Here is a 19,750-nt window from a genome sequence, read left to right on the forward strand (position 1 = left end):
TWYWKWKYTWWAAWWWWRWWWTTWARRWWWTWWTTWAWTWAAWWWWWKGKYCMWWWTYMWTATRWKRKKSGKYKKWTTMYWYCRTCWTYWRTMATYATYMTWMKAMKWSWWGWMRWMMWMMTSRYRKMRWWYRTCACGTTATGTCATGTTGGCTTAGTTTGGTCCATTTATTAGTAGCACGGAAATCTTCATTATGTAAACCTTGTTTGGTGCATGCAAATAACCATCTCATTACAGAAATTAAACCACCATTTATATTTTGATAAACTAAGCTATGATTTGGTTTTACTTTATTATTCTTCTCTTGCTACGCCCAAACGCTATAAGTGTTGCCGCTTCTCTTGGCAACCAGTTGGTAGCAGTTGCAGAAGGTGGCGGAGATGCTGTCATCAAGTGCTTCCATAAGGAGAAACAAGCTCTTCTTCATTTCAAAGCTTCCCTGCAAGACCCCCTTGGCCAACTCTCTACATGGAGACTCGAAGACGATGATTGCTGTAAATGGAGTGGAGTCACCTGCAACAACCAGACACGTCATGTAACAAAGATCGACCTGTCATCCAATCCTTTAACAGGTCTTCGAGGTCTTGGAGGTGAGGTCAGCCCTTCATTGCTTAACTTAAGCTACTTGAATCATCTTGACCTTTCCTCCAACTCTTTTCATGGACCTATTCTTAATTTCATTGGTTCCATGACTYGATTATCGTACCTTAATCTTTTTTACAAYTCTTTTCATGGAACCATTCCCAACTCCATTGGTTCCATGACTCGGTTATCGTACCTTGACCTTTCTCTCAATTCTTTTAATGGAACCATTCCCACGTCCATCGGTTCCTTGACCAAATTAAGGTACCTTGGCCTTTCAGACAACTCACTTCATGGAACTATTCCTCCAGAACTTGGGAAACTCACAAACTTGCAATATCTTTCACTTGAACAACTTGCAAGATGTAGCGTTGAAAACCTAGATTGGTTGTCTAATCTTTCTCGTTTGGAATACCTTCATATGGATGAGATTTCCCTAGCCAAAGCAAATCACTGGGTAGATATCATTCTAAGTCTCCCGAAACTAACAAGTTTAAGTTTACAGAGATGTAACCTTTCAGAGGTCGTGTATCCGTGTTCATCATTTGTCAATGCTTCTTCTTCATCTATTGGATTTCTTGGACTCGGAAGTAACAATCTCAACTCATCTATGTATCGCTGGTTGTTCCCATTAACAAGCAATAAACTTCTCTTTCTTGACCTCTCTAACAACATGTTAGATGAGATACCCAAATATCTTGGAAATCTTTGTARTTTGACATACTTAAATCTCTACAAAAATCCTGTAGTCGTCACATTTGCTGATTTTCTAAACAATTTGTCTGGATGCACAACGGTTACATTGCAAGTGTTGGATGCATCGTATAACCAGCTTGCAGGGCCATTGTCCGATGAGATACAAAAGTTTTCATACCTACAAAATCTGATCCTATCTAATAATCACTTAAACGGGACTATGAGTGGAAAAGTGTGGGAACTACCCAATCTTCAAGTTCTAGATGTTTCTTCCAATTCTCTTRCTATCTCTCAAAACATTGAAAAGTCGAAGCTTGGGTATACAGATCTTTCAAACAACTCGCTTCAAGTGGTTCCTTCCAAAGATCATATATTAGTCCATTCCTACACCGAGCGTATTTATTTAAGCGGTTGCAAGGTAGGGCCTCTCTTCCCCAAATGGCTTCAAACCTACAAAAAACTTACCATTCTTAATGTCGCCAATGCTAGAATTTCAGACACGATTCCTGCGGAGTTTTGGAAGACATGGCCTTCACGATTGACTAATCTGAATCTCTCTTCCAACAACATCAGTGGGAGAGTACTAGATTTATCATCGAATTTTGACCTCTATGCAACAATAGACTTGAGTTCCAACARCTTCTATGGGCCAATACCGAATGTTCCTCCCACTTTGSTATCGTTGAATCTTTCCAAAAACAAATTCTATGGTGGAATMTCCTTCTTATGCCAAATTGTTGACGGGTTCTTATCATTTCTTGACCTCTCCCACAACTCTTTAACTGGGCAACTTCCTGACTGTTTGTGGCATTTCAAACAACTGAAAGTTCTCAATCTAGGACAAAACAGTCTTTTTGGAAGGAATCCTGCTTCTATAGGATATTTGGTTCAACTCGAGGTGTTGCACTTATACAACAATAACTTCTCAGGAGAATTGCCTTTGGCTTTGAAGAACTGCACAAATCTAAATTTTATGTATTTGGGAGCCAATAAGTTTTTTGGTAATGTGCCAGATTGGATTGGGGAAAACTTAACACGATTGTATGTTCTTATCCTCAGATCAAACAACTTCTTCGGACCCATTCCTTTACAACTATGTCATCTTGTGAACCTTCAGATCCTAGACTTGTCAAGGAACAACCTCAATGGAACCATCCCATCATGCATTAAYAATTTGASTGCCATTGTTCARGGAAGATATTTGCAAAGCCGRAACATACGCCAGCCATTGGCTTACAAAGCTAATGCTACTTTACTTGACATTTTCTTTAACTATGTTGACAACGGGATGATTCAGTGGCAAGGAATTGAACGCGAATTCACCARCAATCTGGGATTGTTAGCGAGCATTGATTTGTCAAGCAACAACTTAACRGGAAAAATCCCAAATGAATTGGTCGATCTTCATGAACTGCTTGCACTGAATTTGTCGAAGAACACTCTACTTGGAGAGCTTCCAATAAAAATTGGCGAGATGAAAAATCTTTTAACTCTGGATTTATCTAGAAACAATTTTTCAGGAGCAATACCATCAAGCATGTCTCAAATGGCTTCATTAAATTACCTAGATATGTCGCATAACAATTTGTCAGGGAGAATTCCATCTAGCACTCAACTCCAGTCCTTTGAACCTTCAAAGTTCACCGGAAATGCAGGACTATGTGGACCTCCCCTTACAAAAAATTGTCCTGGAGATGTAGTACCACCTGTTGCAAGTAAAAATGAGAATGGTGAGGAAGGCATAGATGAACTTGAGAGATGGTTTTATATTGGTGGAGGCATTGGTTTTGGTACTGGATTTTGGATAGCATGTGGCGCTTTACTTGTCAATCGTCGTGGGAGACATGCTTTTTTTCCCTTTGTTGATTTCTGGAAGGATTGGGTGTACGTAAAGGTGGTGGTGTTCTTTCGAAAATTGCGAAGGGTTGAACACGCATAGTGATATAGTGGTCTATATTTCGTCTTATTGTTGCTACTTTGGTGCTAGAGATATGTTTAGTACTTGTATTTGGTATGGGTTTAAGTCCCAATCATGAATAAAATTGCCACCGAACACCATGGGTGGCCATTTCCCTGTTGTGTGAGGAATAGGATATAGGGCACCCTTTAAGGGAGAAATATTCGTGAGTACATAGATTAAAACATCATGAGTTGTTAAAAAACAGATATTTGATGCAAATTGGTGATGTTATAGTTTCAGACGTTGGAAAAAAAAACACATTTCAAGATTCAGAAATTGCATGAACATTAACCGACTCTAGAGCTCGCAAAATAGAAGGCAAATAAGAAGAAAAAACCGTTGCAAAATGAAATACCATTTAGAGAAAAACAATTCTAATACAAAACCTCAACTTGGAAGGTGATGTAGGAAAAAGAACACCATTCGGGGAAAAAATAAAACAAACTCCCCTCTATATTTGAAGGTTATTCGGATGAGAAAGAACGCCTTCGGGAATCAGGATTAATTCTCAACCTTATTGTAACTCAAACATATATGTGTGTGTTATTTCATCACATGAAACCAAACACAATTTTCGCATACATGTTATTTCACCCCATTAAATCAAACATAATTTTGAAAAACAATAAACCACAAATCTATTGAATGTTTTCAAATTTTAAGTTCTGCTAAAAAGATGAACAATTTTGATTTCATCACAAGAAAATACAAAATCATCACAAAACAGTCTCTTCTTACTTCATCAAGCATTGGGAATGGATCAAAACAACCAAATATCTCGAGGCTTCAATTTCTCCCCAAATTTGGCCAATTTCGCAAGTAATCAAACATTCAAACTAAAACCCCTACACAAAGTATATACCTAATCTGTCGATAAACCCGATATAACAATCAAAGAATCTCGATGGGAAATCCCACAGTTGCTTGAGAAATCAACGGTTCTAATCAAAACACAATCTACAGGCATGAGAATGGGCGGGGATTGGACAAGAAACCTGTCCCAGTCCCTGATCCCTCATATCCGTTTCCATCCCCGTCCCTGCCGAGGAATATTATCACGTCCCCATCCTTGGCCTCAACGGCAACAAGAAACGGGGAGACGAAGATTTTTCACTGCCTGACTAAGTTATTTTAAATCAAATATAAGAGATACCACACATATTTAAGTCTTGCATATTTCCAATAAACTAAAATGGAAAAGTTTAAATTTAATACAAAAAATCACGATATCATATAATAATTAATAACTTAAAATTAAAAGAAATTCAACTTGATCTAGAAAATCTTAATGTTACACGTATCAAAACATATCGAATAACATCTAAACATATTAAGTAATTGTATTTTGACTTGATATCCAAAATATTGTATATTAACATTAAAAAAAATAACATTTTTAGATTCTAAATCTAAGTAGTAAATAGTAAACTATGAATTACCAATTTCATTGAAATAAATAATATATATTTAATTTATTAATTATATATATCACGGATACAATGCGCCTTCCATATCCCCCGGTTTGAGACAAACGGGATTCCCATCTCTGTCCTTATCCCCGGTTTAGCGGAGAATCATCGTCGCCGACTGAGGCGGGTAGACTGGGTTCCCTGACCCGTCATGGTCCATTCTCATGCCTAATAATTTACAAGGGTTAGTAACATAATCAAAACTATTTGCATACTTATCATGTAGATCTCGGAACGGATCAAACTTCTTCCTCTTTCGCCTCCGGTTTCCTGCTACATCCTTATCGTCCTCATCGTCGTCTTCCACCTCAAACTCGGAACGACAAATATCCTCAATTCAAACTAAACTGTAGTCGGTAATATGAAAGACTTCTTAGAATAAGTAACCTAAAACCTTAATGAAGAAGTTAGGGCTGGAAATTGAAATTGAAATTGATAGTCAAGTAACCTAAAACCTTAATGAAGAAGTTAGGGCNTAATGAAGAAGTTAGGGCTGGAAATTGAAATTGAAATTGATAGTCAAGTAACCTAAAACCTTAATGAAGAAGTTAGGGCTGGAAATTGAAATTGATAGTCAAGTAACCTGGTGGAAATCGCTGTGATTGAGGTGGAGTTACTGAGTTGCGAAGCGCGGGTGGAGTTGATCGCTGGTGCCTGTTGAACCGATATCGTCGGGGAGTGATGAAGAGTGAGATGACGAATGAGTTTAGGACTTCATTCAGTGGAGGGGAGCCCACAGCCCATATCACTTGTGTACAAGTCCAGGCCCAGGCCAATATCATCCCATTCTTACGCTTCTTTCTAATTTTAACTTTCTATTTGTCATTCAATCACAGTACGAAGAATCGTATAAGAATAGGACTTAAAAGTGAGATCTATATAAGAAGTCTTAGGGGTATTTATTGAACACTTGATAAACGTTTATCGGTAAAATTTAACACTATCATTTATTACTGGGTAAGATTTTAGTCAACAAAAACAGTATCGTATGCAATAATTTACATGGTAAGCCAACCGTGATAAGTTTTTGGTCAAATTCAAAGTTAACGTATCTTTCATAATTTGTCTCTATGTTATGTCACCTCTATGTGTTATTATCAATGGTTGTTTTAATAGGGTCCATTAGTTTGTTTTCTAGACGGTTTTTTGTATACCCTTAACCCAAATGATAATTACAATTCACTTATTTGGGCCCAGTTATTAATAATAGGATAATAATTATTATTATTGACTAAAACATATATGTACCAATCTTGGAAATCTACGACTTGTAACTCAAGTAGCATAGAAACCTTCACACTTGAAACTATTATATAAATAAACCTTCATTGATTCATGGATGCATCAAAACAACCACTTCCTTAATAAATCAAATCACCAAATACATATACATCAATTTCCATAGATTAAGCAATGATTTGGTTTTACTTTGTTCTTATTAGTATGCTCTTGCTATGCCCAAACACTACAATTCTTGCCACTTGTTCTTCTATTGGAAACCAATCAGCAGCAGCAACAGATGGTAATTATGGTGGCATCAACAAGTCATGCTTCCACAAGGAGAAACAAGCCCTCCTTCATTTCAAAGCTTCCCTTCGAGACCCCCTTGGCCAACTCTCTACATGGAGACCTGCAGAAGATGATGATTGTTGTAAATGGAGTGGAGTCACCTGCAACAACCATACAGGTCATGTCACAGAGCTTAACCTACACTCCTATCATCTTAGAGGTGAGATTAGCCCGTCATTGCTTAACTTAACCTACTTGAATCATCTTGACCTTTGCTTCAACTCTTTCGATGGGACCATTCCCAAAGTCATTACTTCCATGACTCAATTAAGGTATCTTGACCTTTCTTTCAATTTTTTTCATGGAACCATTCCCAGGTCCATTGGTTCCTTGACTCAATTAAGGTATCTTGACCTTTCCTTCAATTTCTTCAATGGAACCATTCTTCCAGAATTTGGAAACCTCACAAACTTGCGAAATCTTTCACTTGGAAACAATGAAAGATTATCTACGATTCAAACCCTGGATTGGTTGTCTAATCTTTCTCATTTGCAACACCTTGATATGACACATATTTCCCTAGCCAATGCAACTCACTAGATAGATGTCATTCCAAGTCTCTCAAAACTATCATATTTAATTTTACAGGGATGTGACCTCTCAGAGGTCATGCATCCGCATTCTTCATATGTCAACTCTTCTTCTTCTTCATCTATTCAATTTCTGGATCTCAGTGATAACAATCTCAACTCATCCATGTATCGTTGGTTGTTCCTATTGACAAGCAATAGACTTCTCTCTCTTCATCTCTCTGGGAACATGTTAGATGGGATACCCAAATATCTTGGGAATCTCTGTAGTTTGACATCTTTATACTTCTATAGAAACTCTGCAGTTGTCAATTTTACAGATTTTCTAAACAACTTGTCTGGATGCACATCGGTTACATTGCGAGGTTTGTATGCTCCGTCTAGCCAACTTACAGGGTCATTGCCCGACGAGATCCAAAATTTTTCATCCCTACAACATTTGCTTCTTCATAATAATACCTTAAATGGGACTATGAGTGAAAAGGTGTGGGAACTACCTAATCTTCAAAGTCTAAAAGTCTCTTCCAATTCTCTTGTTATCACTCCAAACATTGGAAAGTCAAAGGTTTTGTATGTAGATCTTTCAAACAACTCACTTGTAGTGATTCCTTCCAAAGCTCATATCTCAAAACTTTATTATGTAAAGTATATTGATTTGAGTGCTTGCAATCTAGGGCCTCTCTTCCCCAAATGGATTCAAACACACAAAAATCTTACCTATCTTGATATCTCCAATAACAGAATTTTAGGCACAATCTCGGTCGAGTTTTGGAAGTCATGGCCTTCACAATTGATGCATTTGGATCTCTCTTCCAACAACTTCAACGGGAAAATATCAGATTTATCATCAAATTTTGGCCCCATGGCAATGATAGATTTGAGTTCCAACAACTTCTCTGGGCCAATACCAAATGTTCCTTCTACTTTGGCATCGTTGAATCTATCCGAAAACAAATTCTATGGTGGTATCTCCTTCTTGTGCCAAATTGTTGGCGGGTTTTTGTCGTTTCTTGACCTCTCCCACAACTCTTTAACCGGGCAACTTCCTGACTGTTTGTGGCATTTCAAAAAACTAATAGTTCTTAATCTAGGACACAACGATCTTTTTGGAAGGCTTCCTGCTTCTATAGGATATTTGATTCAACTCCAGGTATTGGATTTATACAACAACTTTTCATGAGAATTGCCTATGGCTTTGAAGAATTGCACAAGGTTAAGGTTTTTGAATTTAGGGGCCAACAAGATTTTTGATAATGTGCCTGTTTGGATTGGGGAAAACTTAACAGGGTTGTATGGTCTTATCCTAAGATCAAACAACTTGTTTGGACCCAATCCTTTACAACTATGTCATCTCATGTACCTTCAAATCCTAGACTTGTCAATCAACAACCTCAACGGAACCATTCCATCATGCGTGAATAATTTAAATGCCATGGTTGACTGAAGGTTATTGCAATATAACATTCATAGTTATGGTGGAAACATGAGTTTCATTGGTACTTATGTTGACAACGCGATGGTCGAGTGGCAAGGAAATGAACAGGAATTCACCAATAATCTGGGATTATTGACGAGCATTGATTTGTCAAGCAACAACTTAACGGGAAAATTCCCAAATGAATTGGTCGATCTTCATCAACTGCTTGTACTGAACTTGTCAAAGAACGCTCTATTTGGAGAGATTCCACGAAAAATTGGTGAAATGATGAAGCTTATAACTCTGGATTTATCTAGAAACAATTTTTTAGGAGAGATACCATCAAGCATGTCTAACATGACTTTGTTAAGTTACCTAGACGTGTCATATAATAAGTTGTCAGGGAGAATTCCATCTAGCACTCAACTCCAGTCTTTTGAACCTTCAAGGTACACCGGAAATGTAGGACTATGTGGACCTCCCCTTGCAAAAAGTTGTCGTGGAGATGAAGTACCACATATTGTTGGTGAACGTAAAAGTGGTGAGGAAGGCGTAGATGAACTTCAAAGATGGTTTTACATTGGTGGGTGCACCGGATTTGCTACTGGATTTTGGATGTCGTGGGAGACATGCATTTTTTCCCTTTGTTGACTTCTTGAAGGATTGGGTCTACGTAAAGGTGGTGGTGTTCATTCGAAAATTGCAGAGGATTCAATATGCCTAGTGTGGTCTATATTTCCTTCTTTTTGACTTGTTGATTATCGTTGTTCTTATTTTGGTGCTAAATATAGATTACTTGTATTTGGTTGGGGTTTTAAGTCCCAATTATTAATAAAATTGCCAGCAACACCATGGGTGGCCATTCAGTTGTTGTGTGAGGAGATCCTTTAAGGTTTCTTTTGCAAGCCCAACTTAGCTCCTAGATTGAAGCAAACCCAGGGATGGTAAAAACATGAGTTAAATTTGGTAGGAATCAAGTCTGGTTGGGAAGAAGATGTTACTTTTTTCCTCCCTGGCTTTACTAGGGACAAACATTTATGGATACTTAGATTAAAACATCATGAGTTGTTAAAAACCAGATCTTTGATGTAAATAAGTGACGTTATAGTTTCAGACATTCAAAAAGAAACAAAAACACATTTCAAGATTCAGAATTTTGCATCAACATTAAAAACTATAGAGCCGCAAAACAGAAGGCAAATAACAAGCAGAAACCATTGCAAAATGAAATACCATTTGGGGAAAAACAATCGTAATACAAAACCTCAACTTGAAAGGTGTTGTAGGAAGAAAATACTATTAGGGGAAAAACAAACTCCCCTCTATATTTGAAGGTTATTCGGATGAGAGATTGCCTTTGGGGATCAAGATTAATTCTCAACTTAATCTGAACTCAAAAGTTTCGTCACCATCGTAATTATACGCTCAAAATTGACTCAACTTGTGTAAAGAATAATTATGCCCCACCGGAACCATACTTCTTTCCCAAAACGATGACCTGAAGCTTGTCATAGCCAGCGAGGACACCAGCACCAGCAACATCACGCAGAATGTTTGCACCAGCACGTAACAGCACGCAGAATGTTTGCACCAGCACCCTTGAACAATGATTTAGCACCCTCGTTCTTCAGGATTTGAGTGAAGGCATCTAGAGAGTTCGTGTACTTTACAGCTTCACCTGATGTCATCATCATTCTTCTGCGGACTGTGTCAATGGGGTATGATGCAAGACCAGCACCATTTGTAATCAGCTACCCAAGAGCAAAGCTAGCAAAGAAGCTATCCTGAAAATACAAATCAACACCATTGGTCACTTACACAAACTTGTGATAATCATCCCTTAGAATAGGTAAAACATAGAACAAAAGATCTAACCTGCATTGATCCAGTCAGAAGAACTGGCTTCAAAGAGTCGTACATTCCAAAGTACAAACCACGGTACACAATGATACCAACACATGAAATGTTGAATCCACGGTATAGCCCGACAATACCATCTGATGCTAGAGTTTTCTTGTATACATCCACTAACCCATTGAATTGCCTCTCTCCTCCCTTCTTCGCAGCCTTGGCATCATTTGCCAAAAGAATTCTAGCATAATCCAAGGAGTACACAAAAAGCAGGGAGGAAGCACCAGCAGCACCACCAGACCCAAGGTTACCAGCAAACCACTTCCAGTAACCATCACGATCTTTCTTGAAGTTGAACAACCTCTTGAAGTAATCCTTGAAAGCAAAGTTAAGGGCCTGCAGAACGTAGAAACAACTAATAAGAAAAAAAATCTTAGTAACCAATAACATGTAGATGCTTTATCATACAAGATCGAAGGAAGAAGATTGATGTTGTACCTGAATAGGAAAGTTACGAATGACATTGGCTGTATTTCCTCTCCACAGAGACCCAAATCCTTCCTCCTTAATTGTTCTAGAGAAACATTCTCCAATGCCCTTGTATGGTTGAGAAAGGCGTCCTGTCTTGATCATCTCATCTTGGTTTTGGATCAAAAGCTTCACACGCTCAATTGGAGCAGCAGCAGTTTTCGACACAGCAGCAGAAACACCACCCATGAGAAAATCAATGGCAAAACCAGCAACTCCTTTTCTGATGGAGCTTGAACAAAAACAGGAGAAGCATTTGCTGCTAACAATGACTGTGTCACCGGATACTAGAACCCTGCATTTGTATAATTTCCATACGTGAATTGCCTTTGACTCGAAGCTGGCCTCTGGAAGGAACCATAACGAGCCCGAACATCCTGCGAAAGGTGTAGTTGGCTGGCTAATTTACTAACAGTGGCTGAATACTGGTTTTGATCAGCCATTGTGTTGAAAACAAGATCCTGCAGAAAAACCATATAGGGTTCAAAACAAAATCATTGCTAATCATCAGATGGTCTATAACTCTATATGTCAAATGACTTCAAGAAGCTATATCAACGGAATCAATCGATCAGCATGCTTTGAGTCGTATTAAAACCTAAACAAGAGAAAAGAAAAGATATTCAACAAGGAAAAAGACATACATATCTGAAAAAGTTTGCAAATCAATATAGCTAAATTAACTAGCAGGTGCCAAAGATGTTGGTCACCAAACATCAACCAAATCCGGATAATCAAATACAGAAAACAACAATTATAGCATATTAGCATAGGATCAACCAACCAAGTGTTTGCTCTACTCTTCTCAAAACTGGTGTTCTGTTTACAGTATTAATCTCTAAGGCAAAGTGATTGTTAACAATAGAAATATTTTAGTGATTGTAAAATCAAAAGTAATTTTATGATTGTTGCAGAATGCTAGTGGAACTGGTCAACCTTATATATTACATGGTTCCGCAATTTGCAATGGCTTAAATTTTCTACCATGTCAATACATACAGTACATCCTTTGAAAAACATAAGACCAAATCATGCAAATCTCCTTTCACATAAAACTTAAACCTGTCTATATCACAACTTTCCAACAGTAGCCAAGGCCCACAGGAGTCACCGAGATAAAATCGCGACCTTTTATTTACACTTTTATTTACTCTTAAGTAAGTTACAAAGACAACAACATATCTAAACTAGGACAAATCAGTACCTTGAATTGACAACAGAGGGAAGGGATTTGATCCGTCAACCTGTAAGGTATAACCGGGGAGGCACATACAACATTCGAACAAAACATCTGATTTTAAAACACTAGTGATTGATGCGCCACCCTAGAAAATTCACCGTATAACGAACCCGAATTTAACAGAGGAGAAACAAAATTTTAACATCATAAAGCTAATCACCTTTAAAGCCAAACAAAATCTAGAAACATTTTGCTATAAAGCTTAAACGTAACTTCTTCCGGGAATTCTCTACCTACTGAAACTGAAACATCACAAATCCAAACAGATCTAATGCCAAGAAGCGAAACAGGATGAATCAACCACGTTAACACGAAGCGAATAGTAGATCGAAACAAAACACGCAAGCATAAACAAAGAGAAGTACATAAAAAACAACAACCGTATCAGATCTACAGTTCAAACAATGGAGATACAAATCACACAGCCAATCTACACAATATCACAGAAGATTTTTTTTTTTTTTGTAAGGGTGTCCGGGCCGACGCCCGACTAATCCCGGCAATTTTGGAGGCTAAACATGGCCCCACTTAAATGTCGCCAACACTCCCTTTCAGGGCTGAAACTTGGTTCATGACTATGTCATGCCCAAATCTTTACCGTTAAGCTGGAAGGTCTTTGACATCACAAAAGAAAATTGTTGGTGATTTGTATCACTAATATGTGTAATGGGATTAATTTGTTGACCGATCTAATCATGATAAAATATCGAATAAGTAAGGAAGGTGCAGAGTGCATACTTGTTTGAGTTTATTTTGATTTAGAGGCGAAACCCCTAAACGACGGGGTGGGGGGAGGGGCGCCCCCGGCTGGGGTCGAAATCCGAATTTTGAGATTTTAAACCCGGTTTTTAAACCTGGTTTAGGGTGCAAAAAACTGCCGTTTTTGACAGTTTTCACACTTTTTTTCAATCTTCGGATTGGTATTTTTTTTCGTTTAGAGAGAGGTACACAGATTCATAACATTTTGGATTCAAAGTTTTGTCAATCACTGAATTTTATCCGATTAAGATTTCGATTGTACCGTCGAAATACTTCAATCTGAAAGTGATAAACGACTTTCAGGGGATTCCAAACAAAGTTGTTCTAACAAAAATTTCGTAAAAATTTCGCTAAGTTGGACATTTTTTCCGAACTGAAGCTAACAAGTCTGCTTCAGACAAAATCGATCCGGCCGGCGCCGAACGGTGGAAAAAAGTAAACTCACATCAGAAAGAGAGAATACCTCTGCGATCTACTAAAGACGCGGAGGGGATAACGAGGAGATATGTTGTGCAGCCCAAAGACGTTCTCGTAATGCCCCATGGAAGAAGTGTTATATATAATGGATTAATGGGGGAGGAAATATCCAGTGCTTCGCGGATGAATGGTGTTTAGTATTAGTATTTCTAATCTAACGATGAAGATTGTATAATGAGAAAGATCGACGGTGGAGAGTTGATATTCTTCAACACGTGGAGTTTGGAATAAACCAAACAAGTCTAGATTTTATGATGCATCTCGTACTTCAATAACATAAGTATAGGATAGTAGAGACTAATTGTTTAATGTTTAGTAAGATAAAATTGGACCTGATAAAACAGATAATGACTAATTTATCTATAATGAGTTGTTTATGTATTTTATTTGATAAATTTATGTAATTTATTAAATTATAATAAAATAAATATTTTTTACAACAAAATATATCATAAGAAAGTTTTTAACAAGACAATTATAATAAAACTAAAATAAAAAATTTATATACTTTCTAACTTTTATTTATACATATTCTAATATGAGTTTATACAACGAATGGATACTTTCCATTTCAACATGTACGATCATGGGTTAATAAACGAAACAGGCATGAGAAATGGTATGGTGAGAGGTGGGTCCATTTATTTGGGAAATTAATGGGGTGGGGGTACGCTGGATGGAACTTGAGGAAGAGAAACATATGGCCATATGAGACTTGAAAGAAACCATGTAAGATAAGGATGAAAATATAAAATTTAAACTAGTCAACAAAGATTTTGGTTTTTGACTGGGGTCTTTCCCTCCGGTGCTTAAAGTCTGGATCCGCCCCCTGGACCATCCCATGTTACTTGGAAGGGTCGATGATAATGCTCCATTCAGGGAGAAGAATAAAAATGGAAATAAACATAAAAATGATAGGAAATGAAAATAGAAATGAATTTTCATTATTCTTAGTTTAAAAAATTTAGACTTTTAAAATAACGGACTCATTATATCATAAAAAACCAAACAGTTTCTTTTAGAAAAAGTCTCCAAAAATGATTGATATAATATAAAAATAATTAGTTATTATATTCTCACAAATAAGAATTTTGAAGAATATATGTTAGAGATATTGGTTGAGTATTGCAAGACCTAGAGATGGTCAAAAATTGGTTCCGGTCCCGGACAATATTCTCATAGCCGGTCTCGGTGTAACCTAAGAATTGCTCTTGGTCACGGTCCCGGGCCGGACCCAAATTGGTCCAACTATTTTTTAAAGAAAAAATCATTTTTCTACATACCTCTTTTTTGAATTTTTTTTAAGAATACAAAAAAGTTATAATAATACACTTTAAAATATGTGATAGGGTCAATAAAAATACACTTAAAAAATACATTTTATTATAATTTGTTAAAAAGGGAAATCATATATGAGCCGAAATCATGAATTATAGTGAGAATTGTGAACTTGTTTTTGCGTTTGTGAGTTGATATCTTCTCCTTGACTTATATTGAATATTGAGGGTCAATGGGACAAAAAAGATGAAATATTAATAAACAAATAAAAAACGGTCATATGAACATTCCAACGGCTATAAAAAACCTAACAATTATTGAAAAAATAGGGACGGTTCTGAGTCAGACCCATAACGGGTCTCGGCCCGAGCCAGACCTTGTTTTTTTATTATTAAAAATGTAACCAGTCCTTAACCGACGGTCCCATACCAGTCTCAATTGATCCCAAGTCGAGCCCATTTGACCATCTCACCAAGACCCACAATCTTACATGCTAAAAAAACATCATAATAACCGAGATTCTTACTCTATAATATAATATATATAAAAAAATGCTCCTCTCTTACAATAATTATTTTAAAAAAATTCTCCAAATAAAAAAACTTTACACTCTCCAACCTTGCTTTTATCCTTTTAATTGAGGAATCTATTAAAACAAAATTCATTTAAAAAAATCTGTTAATGATTCCCTACAACCATCGTAATCTTATTTTTAATTTTGAATTTCAAATAATATGTATTAATAAACATTACTTCATACATAAAAAATAATTTTTAAAATTTTTTGTCAAATACTGTATAATATAATTATAGAAAAAATCGATTGATTCATTGAATCATGCCAAATCATAAGCAGCAATTAAGTTTATTGAAAAATCTGGAATTTATACAGAGTAATCTTCGTATTTGAAAAGGGTTTATTATCTGGTATATGCAAACGGCTTTTTATAAGTTTGCAACAATAATGAAGAACAAACCACGCTCACAGAAGAAGCAGCCATGCAAGCTCCAGCCAACCATGGAGGTAACCGGATTCCGGTGAATGGGAACAGGATTCCGGCAGCCACCGGCAATCCAAGTACATTATACCCAAGCGCCCACACGTAATTCAGATGGATTCGAGAAATCGTCTTTTTCGACAGATCGATTGCGGTGATAACGTCCTCTAAGTTGCTTTTAATCAACACAATATCAGCTGCTTCAATTGCCACATCTGTTCCTGCACCGATCGCCATTCCGACATTAGCAGCAACGAGTGCCGGTGAGTCGTTGATCCCATCTCCCACCATTGCAACGATCATTCCTTTCGCCTGCAAGTCCTTGATCCTGTCGGCTTTCCCCAACGGATCGGTTTCTGCAAACACGTTTTCGATTCCAACCTCCTTTGCTATAGCGGTTGCTGTGGACCAGTTATCACCGGTGACCATTATGCTTCTAATGCTCATTGAGTGTAAAAAAGATATGACCCGTGGAGCCTCGGGTTTCACCGGATCAGTGACAGCAACAGCACCGGCAACTTTCCCGTCTATTGCAAATAGCACGCAGGTGCGAGCTAGTTTTTCGTTGTCGGAAAAGTAGTTTTCGACCTCAGGGCCAACAGGGACATTGAACAACCTCATTAGTCTTTTGTTCCCAACCAAAACCATTCTGGCTCCTACTTTACACTCAACTCCAGCTCCTGGATGCGCCTCGAAGTCCTTAACCAGTTCACCGTTGCTGGGTTGAGTTTTATGCTTTGGCAATTGGTTCTTGGCATGCTCCACAACAGCTTTTGCTATCGGGTGTTCGCTATTTGCCTAAAAACAAAACGAATGTATCCATGACTTCGGATATTGATAGAGTACTGGGCCCATTTACCAAACACTTACCCGGGTAAGCGTTTACTTAGTCACATTACCTTACCGGATGAATATGGTAAGGACCAAGAATCTTACCTGGTAAGAGCGAGGCAAGTACCAAGAATCTTACCCGGTAAGTGAGTACGACGACTCTTACCACGGTTAGAGTTTACCAGGTAAATTGTTGCATACAATGCCGTTTTAATAGACTAAAATCTTACCCGGTAAGTAAGTGATAGTGTTGAATTTTACTGGTAAGCGCTTACTGGATAAGTGTTCAGTAAACGGCCCCTTTAAAGTCACACATCAGCTAGACTGAACCTTTCTACTTTAATATATTTTAGAAGTTTCTCCTCTTCAAAGTGTTTTTTTTAGAGTAATCTGATGGGTTCCATATCAAGATGCACAAGACCCGATTTTTCCAAAGTCCATTTTCAGTCAACCAAAAAATATTCCCCGGGTTCTTTCAGGCCCAAGCAAGGCTTTGGGTTGAAAGAAGACCCAATCAGGCTTTTCTCAGGTTGAGCTTTAAAGTTCGGGCCTTGGGGGAAAAAGTTGGCATGATCGGGGCTTGGGCCTTTTTGTGTATTCTCTAGATTTTCATGTGTCAGTCTACCCTTCATTAGAGATGGATTGTTAGAGGACCATATTAGCTAGACTTGTATCTTTCTATTTTTATATTTGCTAGAATCCTTTTTCTCCTCAAAAGGCTTTTTGGAAAGTAATCTGATGAGTTCAACCTATCTCAGATATTAATCAGATAATTAAATTAGAAAGTAGAAACCCGAAACCAACCTCTACAGCGATTGCAATATCACAGAACTCCTCCATTGAAATTCTGGAAAAGAGTACTGCGCTAGCAACTACAGGCTTTCCAACAGTTAATGTTCCTGTTTTATCGAATACAACTGTGTTAACCTACACAACCCAAAATAAATATTTCGTTAAATCGACCAAAAATCTAGGAGGTAACACTATAATTTATGATTTGAAACAATAAAGTACCTTGTGCGCCTTTTCTAGTGCATTTCCACCCTTAATGAGTACACCTTGCGACGCACCCTTGCCAGTGGCAACCATAACCGCGGTAGGAGTGGCTAGACCTAAAGCACACGGGCATGCCACAACCAGAACCGATATACCAAACTGTAACGCAAGTTCAAACTCATCCATTGCCTTTGGTATCCAACTTTTAGGATAGATTCCAGCTACTCCAGGAATGAACCATCCCAACCATGTCACAAAAGCGGCCAGAACCACCTGAAATTTAGAATATGGTCTTTCTTAAGAACTGTTAAATTATCACACATCAAGATCCAACATAAATATGGTTTGATTCTTTAAATCGTCTGCTAGAATCCCAACAACTTACCGCAGGTACGAAGAACTTTGATACCTGATCAGCTAGCTTCTGCACGGGTGCTCGAGCTAGTTGAGCAGCCTCTACTATTTGAACAATTTGAGAAAGTGCAGTCTCTGAACCAACACGAGTGGCTTTGATCAATAAGCATCCATTCTCATTCATGGTGCCGCCAATAACCTGTTTGCATTTTCAAGTATTATTAGCGGCTCGAATCTGATGTTAAAAAACAGGGAAACAAACCAGAAGTACCCTGTCTCCCTTAATTTTAGCAACTGGGGTTGCTTCTCCTGTAATCATACTTTCATTCACATAGCCCTGACCCTCAACAACAATTCCATCAACAGGAAATTTTGATCCCGGAAAGATCTTCAAAATGTCGTGTCTTTGAATTAGTCGTGTGTTAATTTCTGTTTCTGAAGGGGTGTTCCCTTCTTCACTCATTGTCAATAGGCAAGCAGTATCTGGAGCAAGATCTGTCAGCTTTGCTAACGCATCAGATGTCTTTCCTTTAGCCATAGATTCCAAATATTTACCTAGAAGAATAAACGATATCAACATTGTACTAGTCTCAAAGAAGTCTTGGCCCTCAAATTTATCCGAAAGCAATGCTTTTATTACTGTGTATACAGAATAAAAGTATGCAGCATTAGTGCCAAGTGCAACCAGAACGTCCATATTTGCAGATCTTCGTCTTAGAGCATGATATGATCCCACATAAAACCTGAATAGAATTGATGAACTATTTATAAAGAAACCGTAACGATAAAGATGATGTTTAAGATAAAGAAATCTTTGCTACCTTCGACCAATGATGAACTGCACGGGTGTGCAGAGGATCCATCTAGAAACCATGCCAATAGTAAGCATGTTATGAATCTTGTAGCTTAACCAATTCCCATAAGGAGGAGTCATTGGAAGTACCATAGAGAATATAAAAACTGGAACCGAAAACAAGCAACTCCAGAAAAAATGATATCTATATGTTCTAATTTCGTGATTTCTCTCCGTATCACGTTGCCTTTCTGGGATGTATAAGCTGGCTTGATAACAAGTGCCAATGCCTTGGATGAATGATATGATGGATCTTGGACCAGTCAAATCTGGATCAAAGCTAACAGTCACCTTACCTTCTTCTGTGTTCATTTCAACATGATTGACACCATCCACCAACTCTAAAGATTGCTTGATTGCATCCATGTCTTCTGGAGATACAATACCTTGTAGTTTTATATGAACTTTGTTTGCATCATTTTCAGATCCAACAAGATCGGCTCCAAAGCCAGCATCTACAACTGCTTCAATGATGCAAGCTGTGTTGGTGACATTGGGATCATAGTTTATCTTTGCTTCTTCAAGAGCTAAACCAACGACCGCTTTTTTTACTCCTTCAACCATAAAAAGAGCACTTTCAATCGACTCAGAGCAGCTTGTGCATGACATTCCCTTGATTTTGAGGCGGCATACTGCTATTTCTTGCTCTAGAAACTCAGTGACTTGAACTCCTGCAGCTTCAATGGTTTCTTTGATCGTTCTTGCCTAAATTATATTTCTTTGTCAAATGATAGACATAATATAAGTAAAAATGAAATAAATTTTTAATGGAACTTACACTAACAAGTTCTGGTACATATTTAACTACAACTTGGCCTTGAAGTGGTGACACAGTAATGCTATCAACGCCATCCAGCTTCTGAAGCATGGATTTGATGGACGCCAAACTTGATGCAAATTCGACTCCCCCAATTTTGAACGTAATAGTCGTAACCCCTTGATCCACATTATGAATTGACCTAGAACCATCTAACCCAACATCATCAGATTGTTGCAAAAATGGCATCCTCAGATCTTCCTTCCAATGAACGTCCATATCTGTAACGCGCAATTTCCAAATTCACAACCATGAACACCAACACGATTTTTAGTTCAATAATGAATTTCAAGCCCATCAACAATCAGTATGGCGTCATAGCATTAATCCTATAACAATGCATTTTGAAACCCTAACCATTGTCCTCTAGAAAACAACCATTAATCTGTTGACAGATTATATCACTCTGATCACTTGCTGAATCTAAATAAACCTATATAACATATCAAAATCTATAGTTTCACGACTAGAAATTAGGACAACAAATAAAATAACCAATTGAAGCTTCTACAGTAAAAATCAGAGAAACTGTAGAACATAATCGC

The 19,750-nt window shown here is 37.6% G+C and overlaps 4 protein-coding genes and 1 pseudogene across 4 annotated transcripts; 3 read left to right on the top strand and 2 right to left on the bottom strand.

Annotated features, from left to right (window-relative positions):
- The first annotated feature begins 233 nt into the window (after nucleotides 1–233).
- Nucleotides 234–2,903, top strand: LOC112522101 (polygalacturonase inhibitor 1-like). The gene is made up of 2 exons (XM_025131181.1): nucleotides 234–590; nucleotides 2,338–2,903. The coding sequence occupies exons 1-2, from the start codon at nucleotides 275–277 to the stop codon at nucleotides 2,385–2,387; spliced, it is 366 nt and encodes a 121-aa protein (XP_024986949.1). The 5' UTR covers nucleotides 234–274; the 3' UTR covers nucleotides 2,388–2,903.
- LOC112520937 (receptor-like protein EIX2) lies at nucleotides 2,567–3,217 on the top strand. Its single transcript, XM_025129562.1, has one exon. It carries the CDS (start codon nucleotides 2,567–2,569, stop codon nucleotides 3,215–3,217), a length of 651 nt encoding a protein of 216 aa, XP_024985330.1.
- Nucleotides 3,218–6,120: 2,903 nt separating this feature from the next.
- On the top strand, nucleotides 6,121–8,874 carry LOC112520939 (receptor-like protein EIX2). The gene is made up of 2 exons (XM_025129563.1): nucleotides 6,121–6,548; nucleotides 8,253–8,874. Exons 1-2 carry the CDS (start codon nucleotides 6,121–6,123, stop codon nucleotides 8,872–8,874), a joined length of 1,050 nt encoding a protein of 349 aa, XP_024985331.1.
- Nucleotides 8,875–9,471: 597 nt separating this feature from the next.
- On the bottom strand, nucleotides 9,472–12,263 carry LOC112521268 (annotated as a pseudogene).
- Nucleotides 12,264–15,276: 3,013 nt separating this feature from the next.
- On the bottom strand, nucleotides 15,277–19,424 carry LOC112522076 (copper-transporting ATPase HMA4-like). The gene is made up of 7 exons (XM_025131146.1): nucleotides 19,167–19,424; nucleotides 18,357–19,093; nucleotides 17,807–18,278; nucleotides 17,567–17,734; nucleotides 17,200–17,454; nucleotides 16,990–17,112; nucleotides 15,277–16,152 (listed from the first exon to the last, which is right to left on the bottom strand). Exons 1-7 carry the CDS (start codon nucleotides 19,422–19,424, stop codon nucleotides 15,277–15,279), a joined length of 2,889 nt encoding a protein of 962 aa, XP_024986914.1.
- Nucleotides 19,425–19,750: the final 326 nt, after the last annotated feature.

This window comes from Cynara cardunculus (assembly GCF_001531365.2).
Source record: "Cynara cardunculus var. scolymus isolate 2C chromosome LG 11, CcrdV1, whole genome shotgun sequence".
In the NCBI taxonomy this organism is placed as follows: Eukaryota; Viridiplantae; Streptophyta; class Magnoliopsida; order Asterales; family Asteraceae; genus Cynara; species Cynara cardunculus.